Consider the following 19,996-nt stretch of genomic DNA (forward strand, 5'->3'; position numbering starts at 1 on the left):
TAAGTGGCAAGTGGGTGTTCAGAGCCTCTAGCTTTAGGGAGCTGAAGGAAAAATAAGAAAGTTAAAAGACTTTAACTTGTGGTTGCAAAGACCCTTTTTGAGGATATAAAATAGCCTCAAGCATGATTTAGAAATAAGAAAATTAGAAAGAGTTCTAAAATAGCTGCAATTTGTTTGTCAAATTGCTTTCCTTCATGAAGCAATCCAACCAGCTGCCCTAGAAATTTGCAAACATCCGTTTTATTTGCCATAAAGGCAGTAATAGTCATGTAGAGTAAGAGTTCAAGAGCACAGATTTAATTTCAGCAGTACATCATTAGAGTTACTGGGTTAGTTTTGTTTATGCCCCGGCACTGCCAGTGAAATGGATAATTGCAGTGTGCATGGCAAGTATGGTACCCAAGTCGTGCTGTCACAGCAATGCTTACATTAAGATTAGTTAAAGTAGTATAAATGAAGGTGAGACAGCTTGAGAAAACTGCAAGAAGTCTTTGGAAGACTTTGGAATGGTTACACCATGCTCCTGGCACAATAAGATTCCCTACTAATAACCAGAGGTGATTTTCAAGTGTAACTCCTGCTGGCTTTCCCTTACACCTAGGGTTTTAGCATTCTGAGCTGTGGATATTTTTGACAAAACATGCCCAAAATCTCTACTCTCTCCCACAGAGTTCCACCATCTGTGTGGTGGTAGATAACCATCACAGATAACCATCATTATAACAGATAACAGGATTTCAAACACAAATATGTGTAGAAAAGACTGGTTTTGTTTTAAGGTGTTCTTTGAGCAGTATGAAAAGCAAGCAGCATTCCAAACATACCGAATGATCCACAGGAGTGAAATTAAACGATGACGACAATTAAGATGTTCTAGGTTATTATAACACATGGTGCCAAGAAGTAAATGACAGTGCTTATGTTTGCCTCCTTAGCTGCTTGTGTTTCTTCACCAATCCTTTTCAAGGCCAGGATTTGCTCTACTTTCCCTTTAAGTTCTGAAAGCCAAATAAATAGCAAAACTGCTCTGTGACATGGATGTCATTGTAGTCATGGTTATCTGTTTATGTAATGCCATAGAAACATGTATGGCACTTACAGAAGGGTATAATTGACAGGACTCCACCCGGAGAACTTTGGAATTTTACTTAGATACACCGCCACAGAGAATGACAAACAAAGGGTGGAGAAGGGGGAATGGTAGGCTGAAGGTCACCACAGTGAAGGATCATGATCTATACTTATTACTAATGCGTACATCTGGTGATTAATTGCTACGTTTTTAATTATCTCACAGGTGTTAGCATCATAATTCCCATCATTAGTAACTTCTTCTCTTGCTTTCCTCAATTACAAAGTTGTTTTTTAACAGTCTTTAGAGCTTTTCATGAACAGAACTATTTCTTCTCGATCATTATCCATTTGCAAGGCAGGCTCTGGTGTACAGCTTACGTTGATTAGAGCCATAGGTGTTCTAGGAAGCTAACGTTGTTCAAGAAGCTCAGTTCCCTCCAGATGTGCTGATTTCACTCCAACCTGTCACAGGGCTGATGAAGTGTGGACAGAATAGACAGCAACCTACCCTTCTAAGCAGGTAACTATGGCACTCGAGTGGGGGACAAGTGCGTGACATTAAGAGCCTTACAGATGGAAGTTGAGAATGTTTGAACTGCCCACTCCAACTCACTTGTGTTAACTTCTTTGGCAAGACATTGGCTAGCCAAGACCCTGATATACAGGACAAAAAAAAGGCCTCAAAAAACACAAGGCGAAAGAGTAACTCTACCAGTATTTTAAGCCTCTTTGTGACATAGCCATTCCCCAGGGCTGTACATGCTTAAGTAATGCAACAACACATTCAAAACAAGGCCTTACCTGAGCATTTTCAGAGTCCTGCAGTTCAAAAGCCATGGGCAAAGATCCATGTCTTCTAAATGTTGCCTCTGCTACTGCAGCCTTCAGGGAGCAAGAGCAAATCTGCCTGCAAAGTGGATGACCGTTGTTGTGCAAAGTACCCACAGCTATTTGCTTGGTGGAAGAGCATGGGGTTGGCACGCCAGAACACCACACAGAGTAGTAGGCTGGCTGAAAAATGTGCTGATTTAGTGCATCTCAGATCATAGCATAAAGCTGTCTATCTTAGGGGGGATACTCCAGTACTCCCTGAGTGTTGTTTCTCTCACTCTGTGGGAATAAAATAAGCAACACCCCTGCCCCCCCCCCCCCATCTCTACCCTATAGAGATTGCCCATACCCCAGACATCTATAAAAGCACTGTTAGCTGAAGTAACCTCCCTGATACCACATGCCACCCTAAACCATGACATATTCAAAGCACACAATGACATTTTGCCACAAACCCCTCAAAATCAGCATACTGCCTCTTGCCATATCTGCAGTAATCCATTCTGGCCATGACCAAGTCATTGAATACAGATAACCCCCTCATCCAAAAAGAATTATCACGTTTTATTTAATACAAGTTGCTTAAAAAAAGAAATCTTTTTCTTTGTGCCAGAATCTCTGCAGAAATCCCACCACCTTTGTACAGGGAAATAAGAGCAAAAAGCAATCATCAATTCAATGGGCAAAGTCTCTGTATTTCACCCAGTCACTGCTTACCACAACTGCCTCAGTGTCACCCAGCACGAGATGGATACAGACTCGGAAAAACTGAGTAATTGCTCAATACACGGCATCAGTTATCAGTGATGTGGATAAACTCTTAGGAGTCTAACATCAAGAATGATGGCAGAGAGCAGAATCTGAAAGGGCTCAAGTCTCAAAGCCTCTTCCCACAGCATTTCCCCTTCAATGATTTTGATGAGCTGGCATCACTTTGCTAGCAGCAAGGTAACACAAAATTGCTTTCTATAAAAAGTTTTAAAGTAATAGAAATACCACTTCAATATTAGATTTCACAAAGAGTTCATATAACACATAGGAGAAGTGACAATTGGCCATTTAACCATTCTAGAGCAAGGGTCTCTTTGGACTGTGTCTTGGGGAGAACCCGTGCCTAAGTGCTGAATGAAGACCAGTATCTCTTCATGGAACTAGCAATCTGTTACAAAAGATGAAGGAAATCTTTGGTGTGGGCCACTGACTTGTATTAAAGACGGAAAAATGTATTCTTCCCTGAAGATGTTTCTTTGCAGAAATACAGTGCTTCTCTGTGTTACTTGCCAAAGTATGTCCTTGCCAGTTCTGATGCTTCATTCAAAAGCCAGACTCTCATGTGAAGCCTGGGCCTCTACAACATGGTGACTGCCATATCTGCTGCTTTAATTCATTTAGTTTGACATATTTTTTGTTCATATTCAGTTTTCATTCAAATTATGCTGTACATAGCCACAGAATCCTTACTTCTCTGCTTCCAAAATTAGGGTTTGTAACATACGGAGCCAGACTCCATAGGCCACCAGAAGTCACTTAGAAAAGGTGATGTAAGCAAAGAGTACCTTGTTGTTTCTCTAAAGGCTTTAAAATACTGCAAAGGACATAGAACGATCTAGAGGTACGAGCTACTCATTTAAAGAACAATGTTACGATATATTCAGAGGCTTAATAAAAGAGTTGATTTCCAAAGTGGATTTTGTAAGAAGATTTATTTTAATTAAGTGATTTCAAGATGAAACATGGTCTTAAACAAAATAGAGGTCAGTATGAAAATAAAATTATACACAGAAAAATCTTTTCCCCAAATTTTCTGAGTAACAGGAAATACAACACAACAGCCCTGTATTCAACTGAGGAGATAATTATGTAAATCTGTGAGCAGTCCAACGTTATGGTACATTCCTTGAAGCCAGGCACAATGAAACACATTGTGTGCCCCTGAAACACACTCACCACATTTTGTATCTGCTCTCTCTGCCTCAAAGGAAAAAAGAAGTGAAATGTAATGCAGTGTAAATGGAGAAAAGGACATACACCACCTTAATGCTTGAAGCACATATTCCCCATTTAGTGTTCTGTGAAAGACATATACCAAATTCAGATGAAACTTAAACTGGCTTGTAGAAAGATAAAAAACTTGGTATTGTATTTGATATACAGTCTTGTGAACACTTAACTGAAACATATGGAAAAGATTAAAAAATACACCACGTGTTCTACTTAAAGCTTAGAAATAAATACGTACTCTGTATCCTCAGTGCTTGAAATTCTTTAAAAACAAAGAACTTGTTACAAAATCATATCAAGTAATTGTCAAAAATGAGGGAGATGCACTTATATACTTGTTAGATTCTGGATGCCTGCATCCCCACTACAAAAACTTGTAAAACTTTATGAGCTTTCAAACATGCTGAATAACCCAAACTATATCCTAGCAAGGGCAAGAACATCGACTGACGTGGGGGCAACAGTGTTCCACATCACATCCCTCTTTAAAGTTTTCTCTTTCTGTACTGTATCAGCCCTTACACGCATTCAGTCACTTAGACAAAAAGCAGCCTTGCTGATCAGGATTCATAGATGCCTCCAAGGCTATGTCATTCCAAGGAAAAACAGTACAAAGAATAAGCATCCTCCTAAGATGATTTATGTACTTGTTATTATCTAATTCTTCTTCCTCCCTGCAATGCTGATAAGTAACAGCAGTCTCCTGAGTGTTGCAGACTCATTGCAGAAAAATGTCCTGCTGTATGAATCTATTGAACCATTATGGTCCAACGTACCAGTTGTCTTCTCCTTCAGGACAAAGTTTATCTAAAGCTCTTAACTGCCTAGTTACCATGTTGAGGAAGAATACTTGCAAGGAATTCTTTAGGTTTTTATACTGACTTATCCAGTAGTCTTGACTTTCAGGTAAAGAACCAGGTCAGCTTTTAGGAAAAGAAACGTATTTTGGAATCTTCCAACCCTCTTACATAGTATTTATTCTGGTAATCTCATCAGAGTGTGGAGTCAAAACATGTTTGGCCAAAGCTGACTAGCTCATCAAGAATACTTAAATTACCTTAAATAAGCTTTAGAAATGTCATTTCAATCCCTCTCTTGGTGGAAATTCATGGTTCTTCTACAACCATAATGCAGATCTCAACCAGAAAAATCCCAAACAAAAACACCCCCTACTCCTCCCTCCCCTTACATTTTTACATATCTAAATGTTAGGAACTTGGCCCATCACATTTAAAATGCAAGTTACCCTTGGTAGCGATGATTTAACTTCTTATCATATGCTATTTCTCTTGCCAAATGCAGCTAGTAATAAACACAATTATTTGTACAAACAGTAAGAGTAAAGAGGACTTCCAGACACCACCCTTATTTTATTTATAAGCCTTCATTTCCTAACAGTTGTCAAAATAAAATAAATAAAAAACTGAACAAATGAACAAAAACCCCCCACAAACACACCCAAACCCAACAGAACAAGAAAAAACAACAAGTTTTCTGATTGTGTACTTTGGATTGTCAAAACCTAATAATTAGGGAAAATGTCTTGCAGTTGCAGTAACACGAATGTATTTCAGGATGCATAGTCATTTTTCCTGGGTACATTATCATAGCCCAGTTTTCAAGCAGAAAGTATTGCCTTCTGTATACCCAGTGGTCAGCACAGCTCACTGTCCTGCTCCCTGTTTGCAAAGTGCAGTCCTTTTTCTGTCCCTACTTTTAGCCTTGTCTTCACTCCAGCACTATTCCATGGTTGCATTTTGAATGCTTTTATCTGCTGTGTGGAACTGTCGTATCTTATCATTACGGCACCTACAATTACATTCCTTCCTTAGCATAATTTACGAGGCTTTAGAGAGTTATTTGCATACAGTAATCTATTATAAAATTACTCGGGTGCAATGTCCGACTGAAGTCAACACGGCAATCAAATACGATGTCTCAGCAGAATCTTCTTCTATTGACCCAATTTATACTTACAGATGAGTATTTCTAAGTGTAAAAATTGTAATTCTCATTTTAAACAAGAGATGCCAAATAGCCAATGGAGTATGTCATGACATGCTTGTGTTGCAATTAGCAGGCAATGCAGGTATGAATGAGCTTTTGGAAGTAACCAGCGCAGGGTCTGTATTGACAAAGCCTCCATCTGTGGCAGGCACAGTCCTCGCTAAGGTAATAAATCATGTGTTGACATGATTTTTAGATCAGCACTCACCTGCTTCACTGCAAGAGCTTCTCACCCTCTCAGCCAACAGCCTGAAGTAGCCGATGGGGGCTCACAAATTCTGGTACAGAAATCACTGCAAGAAAAATCCCCTGCCTCGCTGTGAATTGTGCAAAACCAAACTCAAAGGACATTTTACCCTTGGATACCTGATCAACTGGTTTCCAAAAACTTGTGACTATTTTTCTTAAACTACTCACAATCTAAATGTAACAGTGATCTATAGACTTTCTGGACTGAAGGGAGTTGCTTTTGTTGCAAAGGAGATCAGTTTAATTCTTGATGAAAAAAATAAGCAAACCCACAAGCTTACTCGGCTACTGCAGCTGCAATCAGGACAGGTGGTCAGCAATTGTCTCTGGGTGATTTTAGGATTATGTGCAGTTAAACAGGAGAGGACAGGCAGCCTTTGAAAGGTAGCCCACAATAAGGGAGACCAGAGTCTTGTGGAGTTCTGTAGGTCTGTGCACTGAAAAGCTGAATACATTGATGTCAGCACAAAACTATGTTAAATTAGTGGAACAATGTACCTCCTGAGTGCTCAGCAAAAGCCCTCTAAGTAGACAAGGCTTTTTCTAGTAGGGCCTGACTGAAAAGTCTCCAAAAGCTCTGAAAAAGAAACAACTGAAAACCAAAATACAAGTTTCATTAATCAGAAGTTTAAGGTAGGGAGGATTGAAAGAAGCATCGCTCGGCTCCCTTTCAGATTCACCATAACTAAAAGACCTGTCAGAATACATCTGTAGTTAAATTTTTCTTATTACCATTCTGGCATGTAATCTGACTGCACTTGGGACATAAAAAAACCAAAGTCAGAATTCCAATTATTAAAGATTTTGAAGGGGGTAAATCAATTATTAGCAATTATTTCACATAGCCCGCAAGAGGTATTTTAGCTGCAGTCTGAATACATACAGACACTACAATGGATTGTAACCATTCCAGAGAAGTCCTTGTCTGTCATCCTTTTACCTACAGTCAGGAGAAGCCTTTCTAAGCAGTTTACAGGTGGTCATTATAAAGTTGCTGATATTCAGTAGAACAAATTAATCACGAGTTTACCTTAAAACAGCTACGGCATAACACGACTGAGCAAAGCCTATGCTGCAGAGCCCTAAATGAAGTTTCAACCTGAAAAATACCTTTCTTAACAGTAAATTATTTTAGAAAATACTAGAAATATTTGAATAAAAACCTCTTAGCAATGAGCACTCTAAATAAGAGTAGTCTGAAACTGAACAGAACTCTGAAGCTTGTGGTCTGTTTTAAAGAGATGCAAAACATAACCCAATACACACTGTGAAAACTGTGATCTTATGGTCAGCTTTGTAGTTTTGCATACTGCTAAAAAATGCATTGTAAAAAGGCTTTTAGCCTCACTGGCTTTACAATAAAGTTCTTTTCCCTTACTACTTACCCGATGTATGATTATTTTTCCAGCAAACAAGCAATTTCAAAATCACCTTCCTAAACTCCATTGTAAAATACTTAGGCCAAAGGTCGGCCTAGTCCAACAGCAGCCATTGTGGTTGTGCTAATAAAACGATACAGGATTTTTTTTACTTGCAATTGGTAAGCCAGTCAACCCAGGTCATTTCTGCTGTTCTGTTTCGGATGGCACAACTGAGCTGAAACGCAAACTATTTAAGAAGCCAGGTTTGAGTGATTATGGAGAAATTTTATTGGGAGTTCAATTTGCTTGCCCAGGGAGGAAAGAATGAGAAGGGGAAACAGCTGTGCTGCTTTAGTATTAATACTGTAAGGTTATCATTAAAGCTAACTCTGTAATCTTATGACTGGAGACCAAACTACTCAATTCCCATTAATGCTAACAGGAATAAAGTACCTTTCCACATAAAAACAATGGCAAGAAAAACACAACTACTAGTATAATTTAAATCAGTTTCATTCTCTGAAAAAGAATTAACTTGCTTTATGCTATGGGAAATGAATTTATGCTGGCTGCCACAGATTACTCTTTTGAGAATAGAACTCCCTCAGTCCAGAGACCGTGTGCTTGCAAGTATCTCCATAAACCTCTGCAGCTACCACTGCAGAAACTCAGCAAACATCTGCAATGAATACTGCTGAGATTACATTTAGCAATCAGATGATACCATATGAACGCTTCAGAGGGAAGCTTTTTTTTCCTCTAACTAAGGGATTTAAAATACATCAGAAACCACAAAACTCTTTTCTTTCCTATAATTTTAAACTGAGCGAACTACCAGTCCGGTGCTCTGCCAGTTTAACTCATGCCAGAAACTTTGTCTGATGTCCTGCCAACACACTGCTGCCTAGATTTTCAGTTTCCCCGAAGATTACATATATTCACCATACCCTGCATGACCTGAGGTTAACTGCTTCGATGTGGAGTTTATGTGGTGCCCAGCAGGCCTGTGTACACAGACAGCTTTCACCCTAGATGCTCTCTAAGCCATAGCAACACCCTTTTTATCGTAGGTTCACTACAAGGGTAATGAAAACTGTGTTTAAAAGCAAAAAAGGCAATTATTTGATGAATACTAAAGAAGAAAGCAGGCGGGGGCGGGGGAGGGGGAAGTTTTGCTTTGCTTCTGGTGAGCAGGATTGTATGTTACATGGGAGTTTAGTTTGATTCAAAAGAAGCCTTTCCTGCGTTACCCTGCAAGGTGCTGCTCATGTAGTGACAGGAAGCAGGTGGCCATCTCCTGCCTGCTGTGGGCAAAAGCACTGGTACCCTAACTGCTGCTGGCTTGCAGATTCTGAATGGATAACTGCCAGCTACAGCGAGCCCTGCACTGCGTAATTTCATTGATTACAAGCTTTTCCAGTGTCTTTAGGAGTGTTATGGTTAAATTGACTGCTAGCATACCTTTCCTTGGCTGGGATGCTGGAACCTGGGAAAAGGTGGGCCTGGCCCTGAAGTGTCAGGGACAGAGGCCACTTGAAGTTGCCATAGGCTGCAGGGACCTGCCAGCTGCTTTTTGGTTAGCAGTGCATGGCTCCACTCCCCAGCAGAGCAGGAAAAATGGGTACCACATGGGGACACCCCCAGCCAGACTCTGTCTGATGGAGATGCTGCAGGTTAAGTTGGGACACATTTAATGGGAATGGCTTCCCACACTGAAAGAATATTCTAAGCAGTAGCCAGGAGACATGGGTGTTTGAGTAGGATCAGGCTTCCTTTCCTATACTCCCTTTCTGCTAATCTCTTCAGAGCAGCAGCATGGCTTGTATCATCACAAAGAACCAACCAAGTGCTTGAGGCACCCCAGGCAGTCATATCTGGGCAGCTAACTCAACACTTCCGAATTGCCTTTTGCTGGAGTCCCCCAGGTGATGTTGGCAGCAAACGAGGAAGCAGCAGTTTCTACCCAGTCTCTCTTGGTCTTAATGCTACAAGGGCTCTGGATCTTATTTATCTTTATAGATATATATATATATATATATATTTTTTAACTGACGGCTGCCCCACTGGTGACCCTGTCACATTTTTACAGAATTCCAGATCATCATGGGTGATTTCCATTATTGTTACATGCATAAATACAGAAACAAATGTGTGCAGTAGATATATTTAAATAAAAATTGTCAAGATGCATTTATTGTTTTAGTTTTGTACAAAAGCATAACTTAAAAGGCAGACTAGTATAAACTTACTTTGTGCCAAATATTTAAACTTTTCATTCCAAAGAGTTTCTGATTCAAAACTTGTAGATACAGTTTCCACCTGGGAAATCTCCTTTTTAGACCACAGATAACACAGTATTGTAAAATCAGAATTCTGCAGTCTTTCAACCAATCCAAAGCTGCATTCTGCTTCGAGTGCCCGAGTTTTAGCTACTCAGTGAATGGATCATATGAAACATGAGCCATGCTGGAGTGACCTGATGAAAAGTCAGTTTGCCTACTGCTCATTGGTGTTCTGAAAAAAGATGTGCATTAGGATCTATGACATGCAATTTTAGCAAAGACTGATAAATACATGTGTAAAAATAAGGTGACATGTCTGGATTTTGCCTTGACACTTCATACAAGCCGAAAGTAGCATAAGAAAACCTGTTACTGAAGCGAGTTCCAGATGTCATGCAGAAGCTCAGTCATTCCCAAAGAAAAGAGAATGCTTCCACTCTGATTTTGCAAATTGGTTTTCCTTCTCACAGGTAACATCTTCACAGTAAGCCTGAAGGGTTTTCTCAGTCACCACCACAGCTGTACTTGCCTTCTGACTTGGAGCATGCAGCGGCAGTCTTTGCTGACAACATCTCCATAGACGCTCGCCTCCACTGGAAAACAACTCCCACAAGAACAAGCAGGATACCTCCCTGAGATGCCCTTTCAAGAGTCTCCAAAGTGAGAACATTACTTCAAACGCTACTTTCCCCACAGAACAAGGCTTGCTGTGCTTCAGTGCTATCAAAAGAGGGCTAGCGCAAAGCTAGATGCATGTTCTTGTCGTCCAGTATCCAAGTGGAGCTTCCTGGGATTTTAAATGGTGGTGGATGCACTGCATGACAGCAGCTGTACAAGAAACAGCGTGCAGCTGCACAAGTGTTCCACAAGACCATCTGGAGGAAAGTACCAAAAACAGATGCAAGCAAGCTCATGTATTTCAGCAAAATTAAGAATAAAGAAACTGGTGTCCATGCAGTGTTTGATATGCCATAAAAACTCTTTCAAATAACGTCTGATAAGAAAACTATTTACCAGTGAAAATGCAAGCTTAGACACTATGAACAGTTTACATCTTGCAGGTGTTCACTAATATGGGACAGTGGCATTATGACCAGCGGCTCACCTTAAAGTAGGTTACTCATGGGTTTCCAAATGAGCTCGTGTTTTATGGTGCTGTACAAATAAAAAGTGGGGAGCATATGAAAGATCTGTATTAAACTCCACTGCATTAAGTTATCCAATGCATGAAAAATGACCCAGATGCATTTAAAATAAATGCATATTACAATATCAATATAGTATTATAAAATTATTACTTATGTGCACAGTCCTGATATCTATAGACATGGCACCGTGAAGAAAGCCTGGTTCCTAAGTGGTTTTATAGATACTTGGTAGTGATGCAGTTTGCTATCAGTCAGATCATAATGTCCCTTCGACTTTGGTTCATTCAGTGCAAAATATTTTTGGGAGTTTTTTAAGTCTTATAAAAATAAAAGGCATTTTTTCCCCTTAAGAGTGCTTAAAGAATAAACACTAGCGGAATGCCTGTTCAAGCATGGAAAGTGACCAAAACAGAAACTGTGTTTTAGTTTGCTTGTTTCCTGTTTACACTCTAAGAAACATAATATAAGGAACCTATAAAAATAAACAGAAGTCACTGTGTTAGGATTTTGTTTTCCTGATATGCTGTGATAAATTGCTAGTTTCTTCTTAAAATAGTTTCCATGCAGTATAAAGCATAAAATCAGTCTTATGGTTATTAAGTTCATTGTAACAGCTCAGCTTTTGTCATAGACACCACTGGCAAACGCATTTCCACAAACCTCCTTAATGCAAGCCGTTATTGTTACATCCTTTGTTGCTGACTTTCCTTCCAATTCACTTCTGCCCCAAGTAGGTGAGCTCTATGGTGCACACCGTGCAGACACTCATAGTCTTCGGTAAAACAAGAACCGGATATGCTACTATAACATATGGCATAAAGTAATGTACCTTCAGGGATTAAAAAGGAAGAAAATAAAAAGGAATTTTTTGATAATTTACTGTGTAGGTAAGGGGCTGAATGATTTCACATTTTAACTTGAATTTTATATTCAACAACTTTGATGAAATCCAGTTTTTGGGTACATGTCAGTTTTGCAGTAGCCAGGTTGATCGCAACATGGGATTATGTTTCTCGTTTGCTCAGAACATAAATTTAAGAAGCTTGGCTATCCTGAAAAACCATGGATTGCAAGACTTGGGCTTCCCTGCACATCAGTCACACTTTAATTTCACTGTAGAGAATTCTGCCACTACCACAATGCTTTTTAATTGCTCTTTCATGGAACCTCATTATTTGAATTGCACTGTGAAACAATTTTCTTCTAGGAAATCCAAGACAAACGTTCATTCATTCATTGAGAAGACAGATCCACAAAAGTCCAATGAGCTGGGCACTGTGGTTTGTGTGTCACTCAAGTCCGAAAGTACTTGTCTCTTCAACTGCTGTCAACAGTTTTTCATATAACATAGAGAATGATGGATAAGGGGGAAGGTCCAGACGATTAAAACAAGTGTGAGCCCTGAGGGGAGGAAAAAAAGAGAAGGTGAAGAAGTACATTATTAAGAAGTTCAAAAGAGAACACACAGACTGGTATGTGCTTGCATAGAGATGGGCAGATAGTAGTCTTTCAGAATACTTTGTTCTGTCAAATGATGTTTTCCAATTGAGCACATAGCAAGGTTTAATCTACTTGCTTCTAATTAAAATAAACCAGTAAGAAGGATTTATAAAGGTCTTTAGAAGCACACTGACAGCCCAAAAGGCATGGGATAAATTTTATCCATTAAATGTGCATGAGGAAAGAATGACAGAGCATGGTACAATTCAAATTGTCTGTTCTGAAATCTTGGCTTTAAATGTATCTTCTGAGAAGAAGGTTTTTTTTTTTGGTACTGATGATACCTGAAGACTGTATTTGAAACCATAAGCAAGATATTTCAGTACACTGAATATGCATAAGATACTAGATTTGGTGAAAATCCTCCAGATACACAGGAAACAATCTCACAGCAGTAAGGGACAGACAAATGAGATGCTCCTCCTTCTACATTTCCTTGGCGTAGAAATCCTGTTCTGCTTGTGCTGATTTACACAATGTACATACATGGCCCTGCAAGCCAATGACCTTTAGAATAATACTTTTTGTAATTACATGAAACTATGCATGTACCTCTAGCATACCACCCTGCTTTCTCAAGAGGACAACCACATGGTTTCAATCTGTTTCCAAAGTCCATGTACCTCAGTTTTTTGACACACTTTGAACTGACTCTCAAAACCTCTTCCAGGGAATGAAAAGGGAGAGAATAAAGGTTGCTCTTTATAGCAGAATAATGGATATCACTGCCTCAGGGCAGGCTAAGGATAATACTTTCTAAAACACTATAATGGAGGATTATTCTCTAGTGGAATAGATAACTATTAATGTGATGGGCTCTTGAGACAGAAATGATGCAAAGAGAAGCTGAACAAAAGCCCCACTTTAGACTGATTTTAGAGGATGAAAACCTTTGTTTGTATTTTGGCAGGTCTCGGTTTATTCTTCTGCAATGTAACACATCACAGAGTTATTTGAATACAATTCAGGTGAAAAATTTTCCCTGCAGTGACCTGCCCTTCATCAGTATGAGCCATCTTAAATGTAAATGTGTAACATAAAGTCAATGGAAGGATGAACAAGCTCTCTCCTTGCAGCAAATTAACTCCTCATTTAATCTAACCACTCCCAGAAATCTGAGTGTCTACAACAGACCTGTCCTGAGCTTTCTCTGAGTCAGAAAGTGCTGTTTTCCATAGGAATACATTCACTAATTGCTGTTTTAGTGGTTTTCAACTCCCAGCTACACGGATGGAACATGAACTGGGTTAATCTCATTTGTTACAAACCTAAGAGTCTATTACAAACCCTCATCGAAGCTGAAACACTCACTTAGTCACAGCCTTAGTGTCAGGCTGAGAAAATGCATGCACAGTAGAGAAGGCCACCCTATTACTATAAACATAGTCCAAACATCGCTTAAATCACTTAAACATCACTCCAATCACTTAAAAAAGGCACTGAATTTCACACCCTCCCCATAAGTCTTAGAAGTATACTGCTAGTACATGCTGTATAGCAGAGGGGACATTTCCCCACCCTGTATTCCAGATGCCATCCCTTGAAGGCTCCTGGAAGAAAGCTTCCTTCGTACTCCTGGTTTGCCTTTCCAAAAACCTTATAAAGTAGTATCTGTGAATTTTTGAAGTAAAAGACTGATTTAGACCCAGCAGCAAATGGAACTCAGTGATCCCTTGAGTTCAGTGGAGAATGTGGGAGAGTCTTAGGCAATTAACAGCCTAACCACATGCTTCTGCTGCATGGAGCTGACAGCCATTCATTAGAACTATGGATCATGCTGTGTGGGCTGCAAAACCACAAATTAGAAAAGACATAGTATATAATTAGCAAGGGATTAATTAGAAACTGGTTTAATATTAAGCTGGCAAGTTGTTTACATTTATGAAGAGAACTTTTATCTTAATTCTGAGGGCAAGTTTGAAAATGTAATCACCTCTTCTGGAAAACCAAGTCATTAAAAAAGACAAAAACTTAAGATCTTTGTCTTCTGAGGCAATGCATGCTTTCCTCACCCCAGCAAGTCTTTGAACCAAAAGGTTTTTTGGCTTTGGACTGTATTTTCCCTTTCCAACATTTCAATCCACATGGGCACTAATTGTTCATCCTCCTGGACTCACATTGTATGATAACATGAAAAACCATCTTGGTTCTTGAAGTCTAGATTCCCAATTAATCTCCCCTTCATTCTGATTGGAGTAGTAAATTGAGTGACTTAGGGTTAAAATTCAGCAGACAGAAATACTACTTGAATGTGAATCATCACATGCACGTATATGTAATGTACAGCTATGAGCCTGGAACCAAATTTCTCAGCATGTAAGTGAATTGAATTGAAAGAGTAACAGTCCCCGTGCTGATTTAGTGTAATCTACAACACAGCATGAGATAAGGAAGGAGAACTGGCATCAGGGATAGCAATAGTTAAGCTAAACCTGTAATCATCAATCTTTTCAGGGCCCTTTACATGACTTATTAGTGTAAAAGGCAATGATACTAGCCAGGCAACCTGACATGAGCCTCACAGAAATGTCACTATTTTGATTCAGCAGAACTGATTACAAAGCAGTCAGAACAGTGGGAACTAGGTAAACATCTAGTGAATACTTCTGTGTTTATATTCACAGCTGCTTAGACCATAAGCACATACCTAAGTAACTATATTAGTTGCCTTTTATGCCTAAATATCAGCACGAAGAGATGGGGATGGGTATTTATACATGTTTTCAGCAGTGCAGTAGTTCTTTTAGAAACGGAGGAAGAAACAAAGGCCACTGCCTTGTCCTAACTTGAGTTCTAACTTTGGCCACCCTCACACTAAGCAATATCAAATTTCACAAGCACTCCCACTTAAAGGGCAATTTGCAAAGTAAAGCACTGCTGTGAGCAAGTGACAGTGCCTTAACACAAATACTTTGGTTATCTGACAATCAGTAAGAGTCACAGAGTCCTAGGGCAGCATTCTCAGCACATCCAGCAATGTGTTTACACACGCAGGGCTTGTGCAGAAACCTCTTCAAAGTTTGCTACTGGGGGTCGTAGTTAACGATGTCTTCTTACCTTCAAGCCAGCACTACTCATTGTTTGCACAGTAAGTCTTTGAAGCTGGTGAGAAGCAGGCTGAAGCTACACGGCACAATGCAAATGCTACTTTCTGCTGAGGGCTTAGCCCATTTAAGCATGAACACGGAAGATCATTTATGTTTTATGAGATCAAAGTTCCCCATGTATGAATGCCAGGAATTCTCAGCTCATGACAACTGTAGATGTTTGTTATAGAGTTGTTGGTTTGTTTGGTTTCTTTAAACAAAACAAATGTGTTGTTGGTTTAATTCTCACATTTTTATGTTAAAAACTATCCACAGAAACAAAAATCAAATATTTCCTAACCAAGGGAATCATAAATGAAACTTCAAGGGCACGATACATTCTCCTGTATTTGAAGAGTTGGCTTTTCCTCTCTATTTGCTGAACACCTTGTGGTAGCAGAGTTTCTCTGTGTCTCACAACAGGAAGCAGTTTTACTCTGCAGTTTGTTACAGCCAGGGCTCTGCCAACTCTTTCAGGGGAAATTCTGAACATCCTATTCTGGCATGTCCTGACCTTTTCCATGCTACAACCTGTGCTTGTTAGCACCAGGAATTCCAATATTAGAGACGATATAGAAAACACTCCCACAATCTTTTTTCTTATTTAAACTCACAAGAAAATCTTGTATTTAGAAGTTAGAAATAATAAGAATAATTTTAAAAAGTCAAAACTTTTTAAACAAAATCAAAGCTATTTCATAGCTAAACGATAAAGTAGACTTACCAGGCTACAAGGGATTACTAGGCCCCCAAAATATATTAAGAGCATTTTATTTGAAACAGCAATTTCCAGAATTTGCTTATCTTTAATCCTCAGTTGCCTGGCTCTCACTTGTACTGTAAGATGGCTTTGTTTAAAGGTCACCTGCTGTGCCTGTGGATATCACAGTGCCACTTCTGAGTCTTTGACTTTCTCAGTGTGGTTCAAATGGCAGTCTGCGGGCAGGAGCCTACCCCAGTCACGCCTCTGCCTCTGACTTTACGCTGAAGGAACAAGCTAAGTGATGCTGGTCAGAGAAGCTCGGTGTGTCTGACAGATGCTTTGTGTCTAAAAAGAGACGCTGAATGCAAGTTATTCCTGAGGAATCTTGCTTACTAGGAATGGGCTAGGATTAGGGTTGAGTTTCCTTCATGGATCAGCCCAGCAGAAAGCTACCATCGCAAGCTATAGAAGCAGCATTCTAAAGCTGAATCTGATTATGCAGTTAGTTTACCCACACACTCTTCATACTAATCTGTGTCTAATCACCATTAAAACACATTCTAAAGGCTACAGATTTACGGAACTGGATTAAAGGAAATCTTCCAGAAACATACTAGTCTAATCACAATATAGAAAAGACTAGAACCTGTCATTTTTTGTTAATGAAGTGCCCATGCTAGAAGATGTTTCTTGCATCACTTACATGTTAATCTAGTCCTGGTATTGCTACCATGGACCTCTGAAAACAACTCTTTTTCCTGGTCTTTATAAAATGATACCTGCCACTACCCAGTTTAAATGCTGCCTCCTGTCTGCAAGGGCTCTTACATCTCAATTCCTGCTTTCATATATTGGACTCTCACATTATACCTTCTTTATGTACTTTAATTGACCTTACTTATTCTCACTGAAATCTTCACCTTCTCTTGTCCCTGTGCTGCCTCTTAAGCCAAATGACTCCCCTCCTCAAAATACAACCCTTCTTCAGTTCAGAACTTGCCTCTTCCATATTTGTTAACATCAGACAGAGCATAAAACTCACATCGCTGAACTAAACTGTAGAGACTGTGTCTAATGCAAGAAGTCTGATACTAGCTTTTGTTATTTAACTTTATTAAATATTTTATTTAATTTTAATTCACGTGAATGTTTGCTCCTAAGGGATGATCTGCATGTTCAATAAGTAAATACTTGTAACCAATATAGCAAAATCCAATTCAAAAGTAGTTAACATTCTAATACAATTTTCCATGACAAAAGCATTACAGTATGGATATCAGCCACAGCTACACTGCCTTGTCCATCCTATGGCAACAGAATGAAGTTCCAAGAAAAATGGATGCATCAAGACACTGGAACAATGGGGAAGGAAACTGGCATGTAAGGCATAGTATATTTGCGTATCCAGTTAAAACTTATGTTTCTCAAACATCTGTTATCCTGGTAACTGATACTCTGAAGTATCTCTAGCATTAAATACACACAACAGTTGTACCTTGGAAGAGCAGTGATCTTCCCCCACTTCTCTACACAGAACCTTCTTGGACCATTGCTCCCCCGCAGAGAGGCAAATCCTTCATAAGGTATGCTGGACGTGCCTGTAACAAACTGCCAGCACAAACAAAACATCATGGATATTGAGTACACAGATGGTGTGCATTAGAAATGTATTTATATCAACAAACCCACTAAAGTCCAAATGCTTATGTAAAAGCATCTGTAAAATAAGCAAGTTTGTAAGGCACGAGTAATAAATGCCACTTTAAATAGAGGGTAAGGGAAAACAGACCATTTCATGACAGGACTCTAGAAGCGACAACTTACCAGATAAATTTCCTTCAAAGGCTTCTCTTTGAAAGAGAATATGTAAATAATGTAGAGTAAAATACTGTTAATATCAAGTTACCTAAACTTAGGCCTAAGTGAGTTTTTCCCTACTGTCTTTATTCTGTATTAAGAGGAACTACAAAAAAAAAAAGTAAGAATGGCTTTGTGTTGTGCCTTTTTGGCTATGTGGATTTCAATGCCTTTGTAAACCATTATTAAATGCTAAAGAAAAGGACTAAATTTGGAAGGTTAGGTAGAATGTCTAGTGACATTTGCTGTTTGTTGAGCAAATTTAGTTATAGCCTGTCATGAACTGATCAAATGTAGGTTTTGACAGATCAGAGGCTACCTAATTTTTATAGCTCTAGATTTTTACTAACTGATATTACAGGAACATATAAACGACATTTCTGGCTCTCTATCAAATGAGATGTCCCACACTGCTTTTAACAAACCTTTTTTATGTACTTAAACAGGGTAAAAAAAAGAAATCCTTCATCATATTCATATAGGTACCTCAGCAATCAGATGCACATTCTGGACTGTTAAAACCAGTGGATTTCACAATAGATGAAGAACATGGTATGGTTTGGGGTGTGGGTTTGTCTGTTTCTTTACAGATACAATGGATGTAACCCAAATTGCAAAAATTTAACTTAGCAGTAAATCCACATACATAAATACTTGTTGAGAGGTTTTTGTACTGCATCAAAAGGATGTCTGAATTCTGCAGGCTGGCTTAGTGAAAACGGAATTGGACTGATTTTCAGGCTTTCACCATTCTTTTCTACTTTGAGGCACTGAAACTTCCATCTAAGCTTTCTCCTTCCTAAGCTGTACAAATATTATTCAGATTTCTACCTAATGATATAACAAATTACAGTTTTCCTTTTCAGTCTTTACTAGTCTTAATGTACTTATAATCAAACAAAAGCAAGAGATTATTGACATTGGATACTTTCTCTTAAATGCATTTTTAAACTTAGAAGTCTATGAAAACATCTATGAGCTTCAGTTGCTTAAAATTATTACAGTAAGACTTTGAGGACTGTCAGGTTCTTTCCACTGGCCAGCATCACCATCAATTTTGGATGTCATATACCTGAATGGGACTAGTTTAGAACCTAATTTTAATGACGTGTACTACTTTTACACAGATCATCTGATTTCTCACCTGTAGAAGTCTTAATCGTTGTTCATTGTTGAACCTCTCCACAGCAGCCCAGAACCACCGAATTACAATGTGATTGTCATGATAACCTGTTAAAACAAGAAGAGCCTTCATACCTCTAGGTGCTACAGAAGTGGTTGAAAGTATATTTAATAAGCTTTTCCTAGTCTGGCCCTAGTCACAATAATGCCATATTTCTTATCTGACAGCAGGAAAAGACAGGAGGTGAGAGAATAGTCTTTAAATGTTTAAAAATCTTAAAGGCAGAGAATTAATTTACTATGACAAAAAGGAGTGAAATCTCTTTGGGAAGCATTTCTTCCATTAATTAATCACTAACAGGAATGCCAAATCTTGAAATATCACAATGCTGTGCTTTTTATATATCTAAATCTACAAATGATTCTACAACCATCTCTGTCAAAGTAGTTCCCAAATCTTCTACTGTTCTCACATTATCTCAACTGCCAGCCTGCAGTCACAGGGATTAATTCTAACTTCCTGTCTTCTTTGAGAGTGGAAAAGAGGTAATTCCTACTAATAATGGTTACCATTCCATTTGTCTCCAGTGTAGGGGTGGTAATCTACTAGTGTGCAGGTGAGCACAGTGATTTCTGTGGAGAAGACTGCTCTGTTATGCTGTCCAGACAAGAACCGTAAGGGAAGAGCTGCATGGGGAAGCAATGAAGCAAACTACAATGGACAAATGACCTTCTGATCCTTAACATAAGCTTAACCACAGAAGTTCAGAAGATA

At 39.0% G+C, this 19,996-nt stretch overlaps 1 protein-coding gene and 1 long non-coding RNA gene across 4 annotated transcripts in view; both read right to left on the minus strand.

Annotated features, from left to right (window-relative positions):
- Positions 1-5,393: 5,393 nt before the first annotated feature.
- Positions 5,394-9,203, minus strand: LOC130604948 (uncharacterized). Its single transcript, XR_008973570.1, has 2 exons — positions 8,985-9,203; positions 5,394-6,206 (listed from the first exon to the last, which is right to left on the minus strand). It is a non-coding gene; the product is annotated as an uncharacterized LOC130604948 (long non-coding RNA).
- A 485-nt stretch (positions 9,204-9,688) lies between these two features.
- HECW2 (HECT, C2 and WW domain containing E3 ubiquitin protein ligase 2) overlaps positions 9,689-19,996 on the minus strand; it is a 175,645-nt gene continuing 165,337 nt past the window's right edge. For all 3 annotated transcript variants that reach the window (XM_057419924.1, XM_057419923.1, XM_057419926.1), the window contains 3 exons: positions 19,244-19,329; positions 17,738-17,850; positions 9,689-12,354 (listed from right to left, as the gene is read on the minus strand). In XM_057419924.1, coding sequence (XP_057275907.1) covers positions 12,243-12,354; positions 17,738-17,850; positions 19,244-19,329 — 311 coding nt within the window. In that variant the 3' untranslated portion in view covers positions 9,689-12,242. The remainder of the gene's footprint in view (positions 12,355-17,737; positions 17,851-19,243; positions 19,330-19,996) is intronic.

Source organism: Pezoporus wallicus, unplaced genomic scaffold, assembly GCF_028554395.1.
Source record: "Pezoporus wallicus isolate ANWC-B61680 ecotype Strahan unplaced genomic scaffold, APGP_CSIRO_Pwel_v1 contig_4710, whole genome shotgun sequence".
Taxonomy (NCBI): Eukaryota; Metazoa; Chordata; class Aves; order Psittaciformes; family Psittacidae; genus Pezoporus; species Pezoporus wallicus.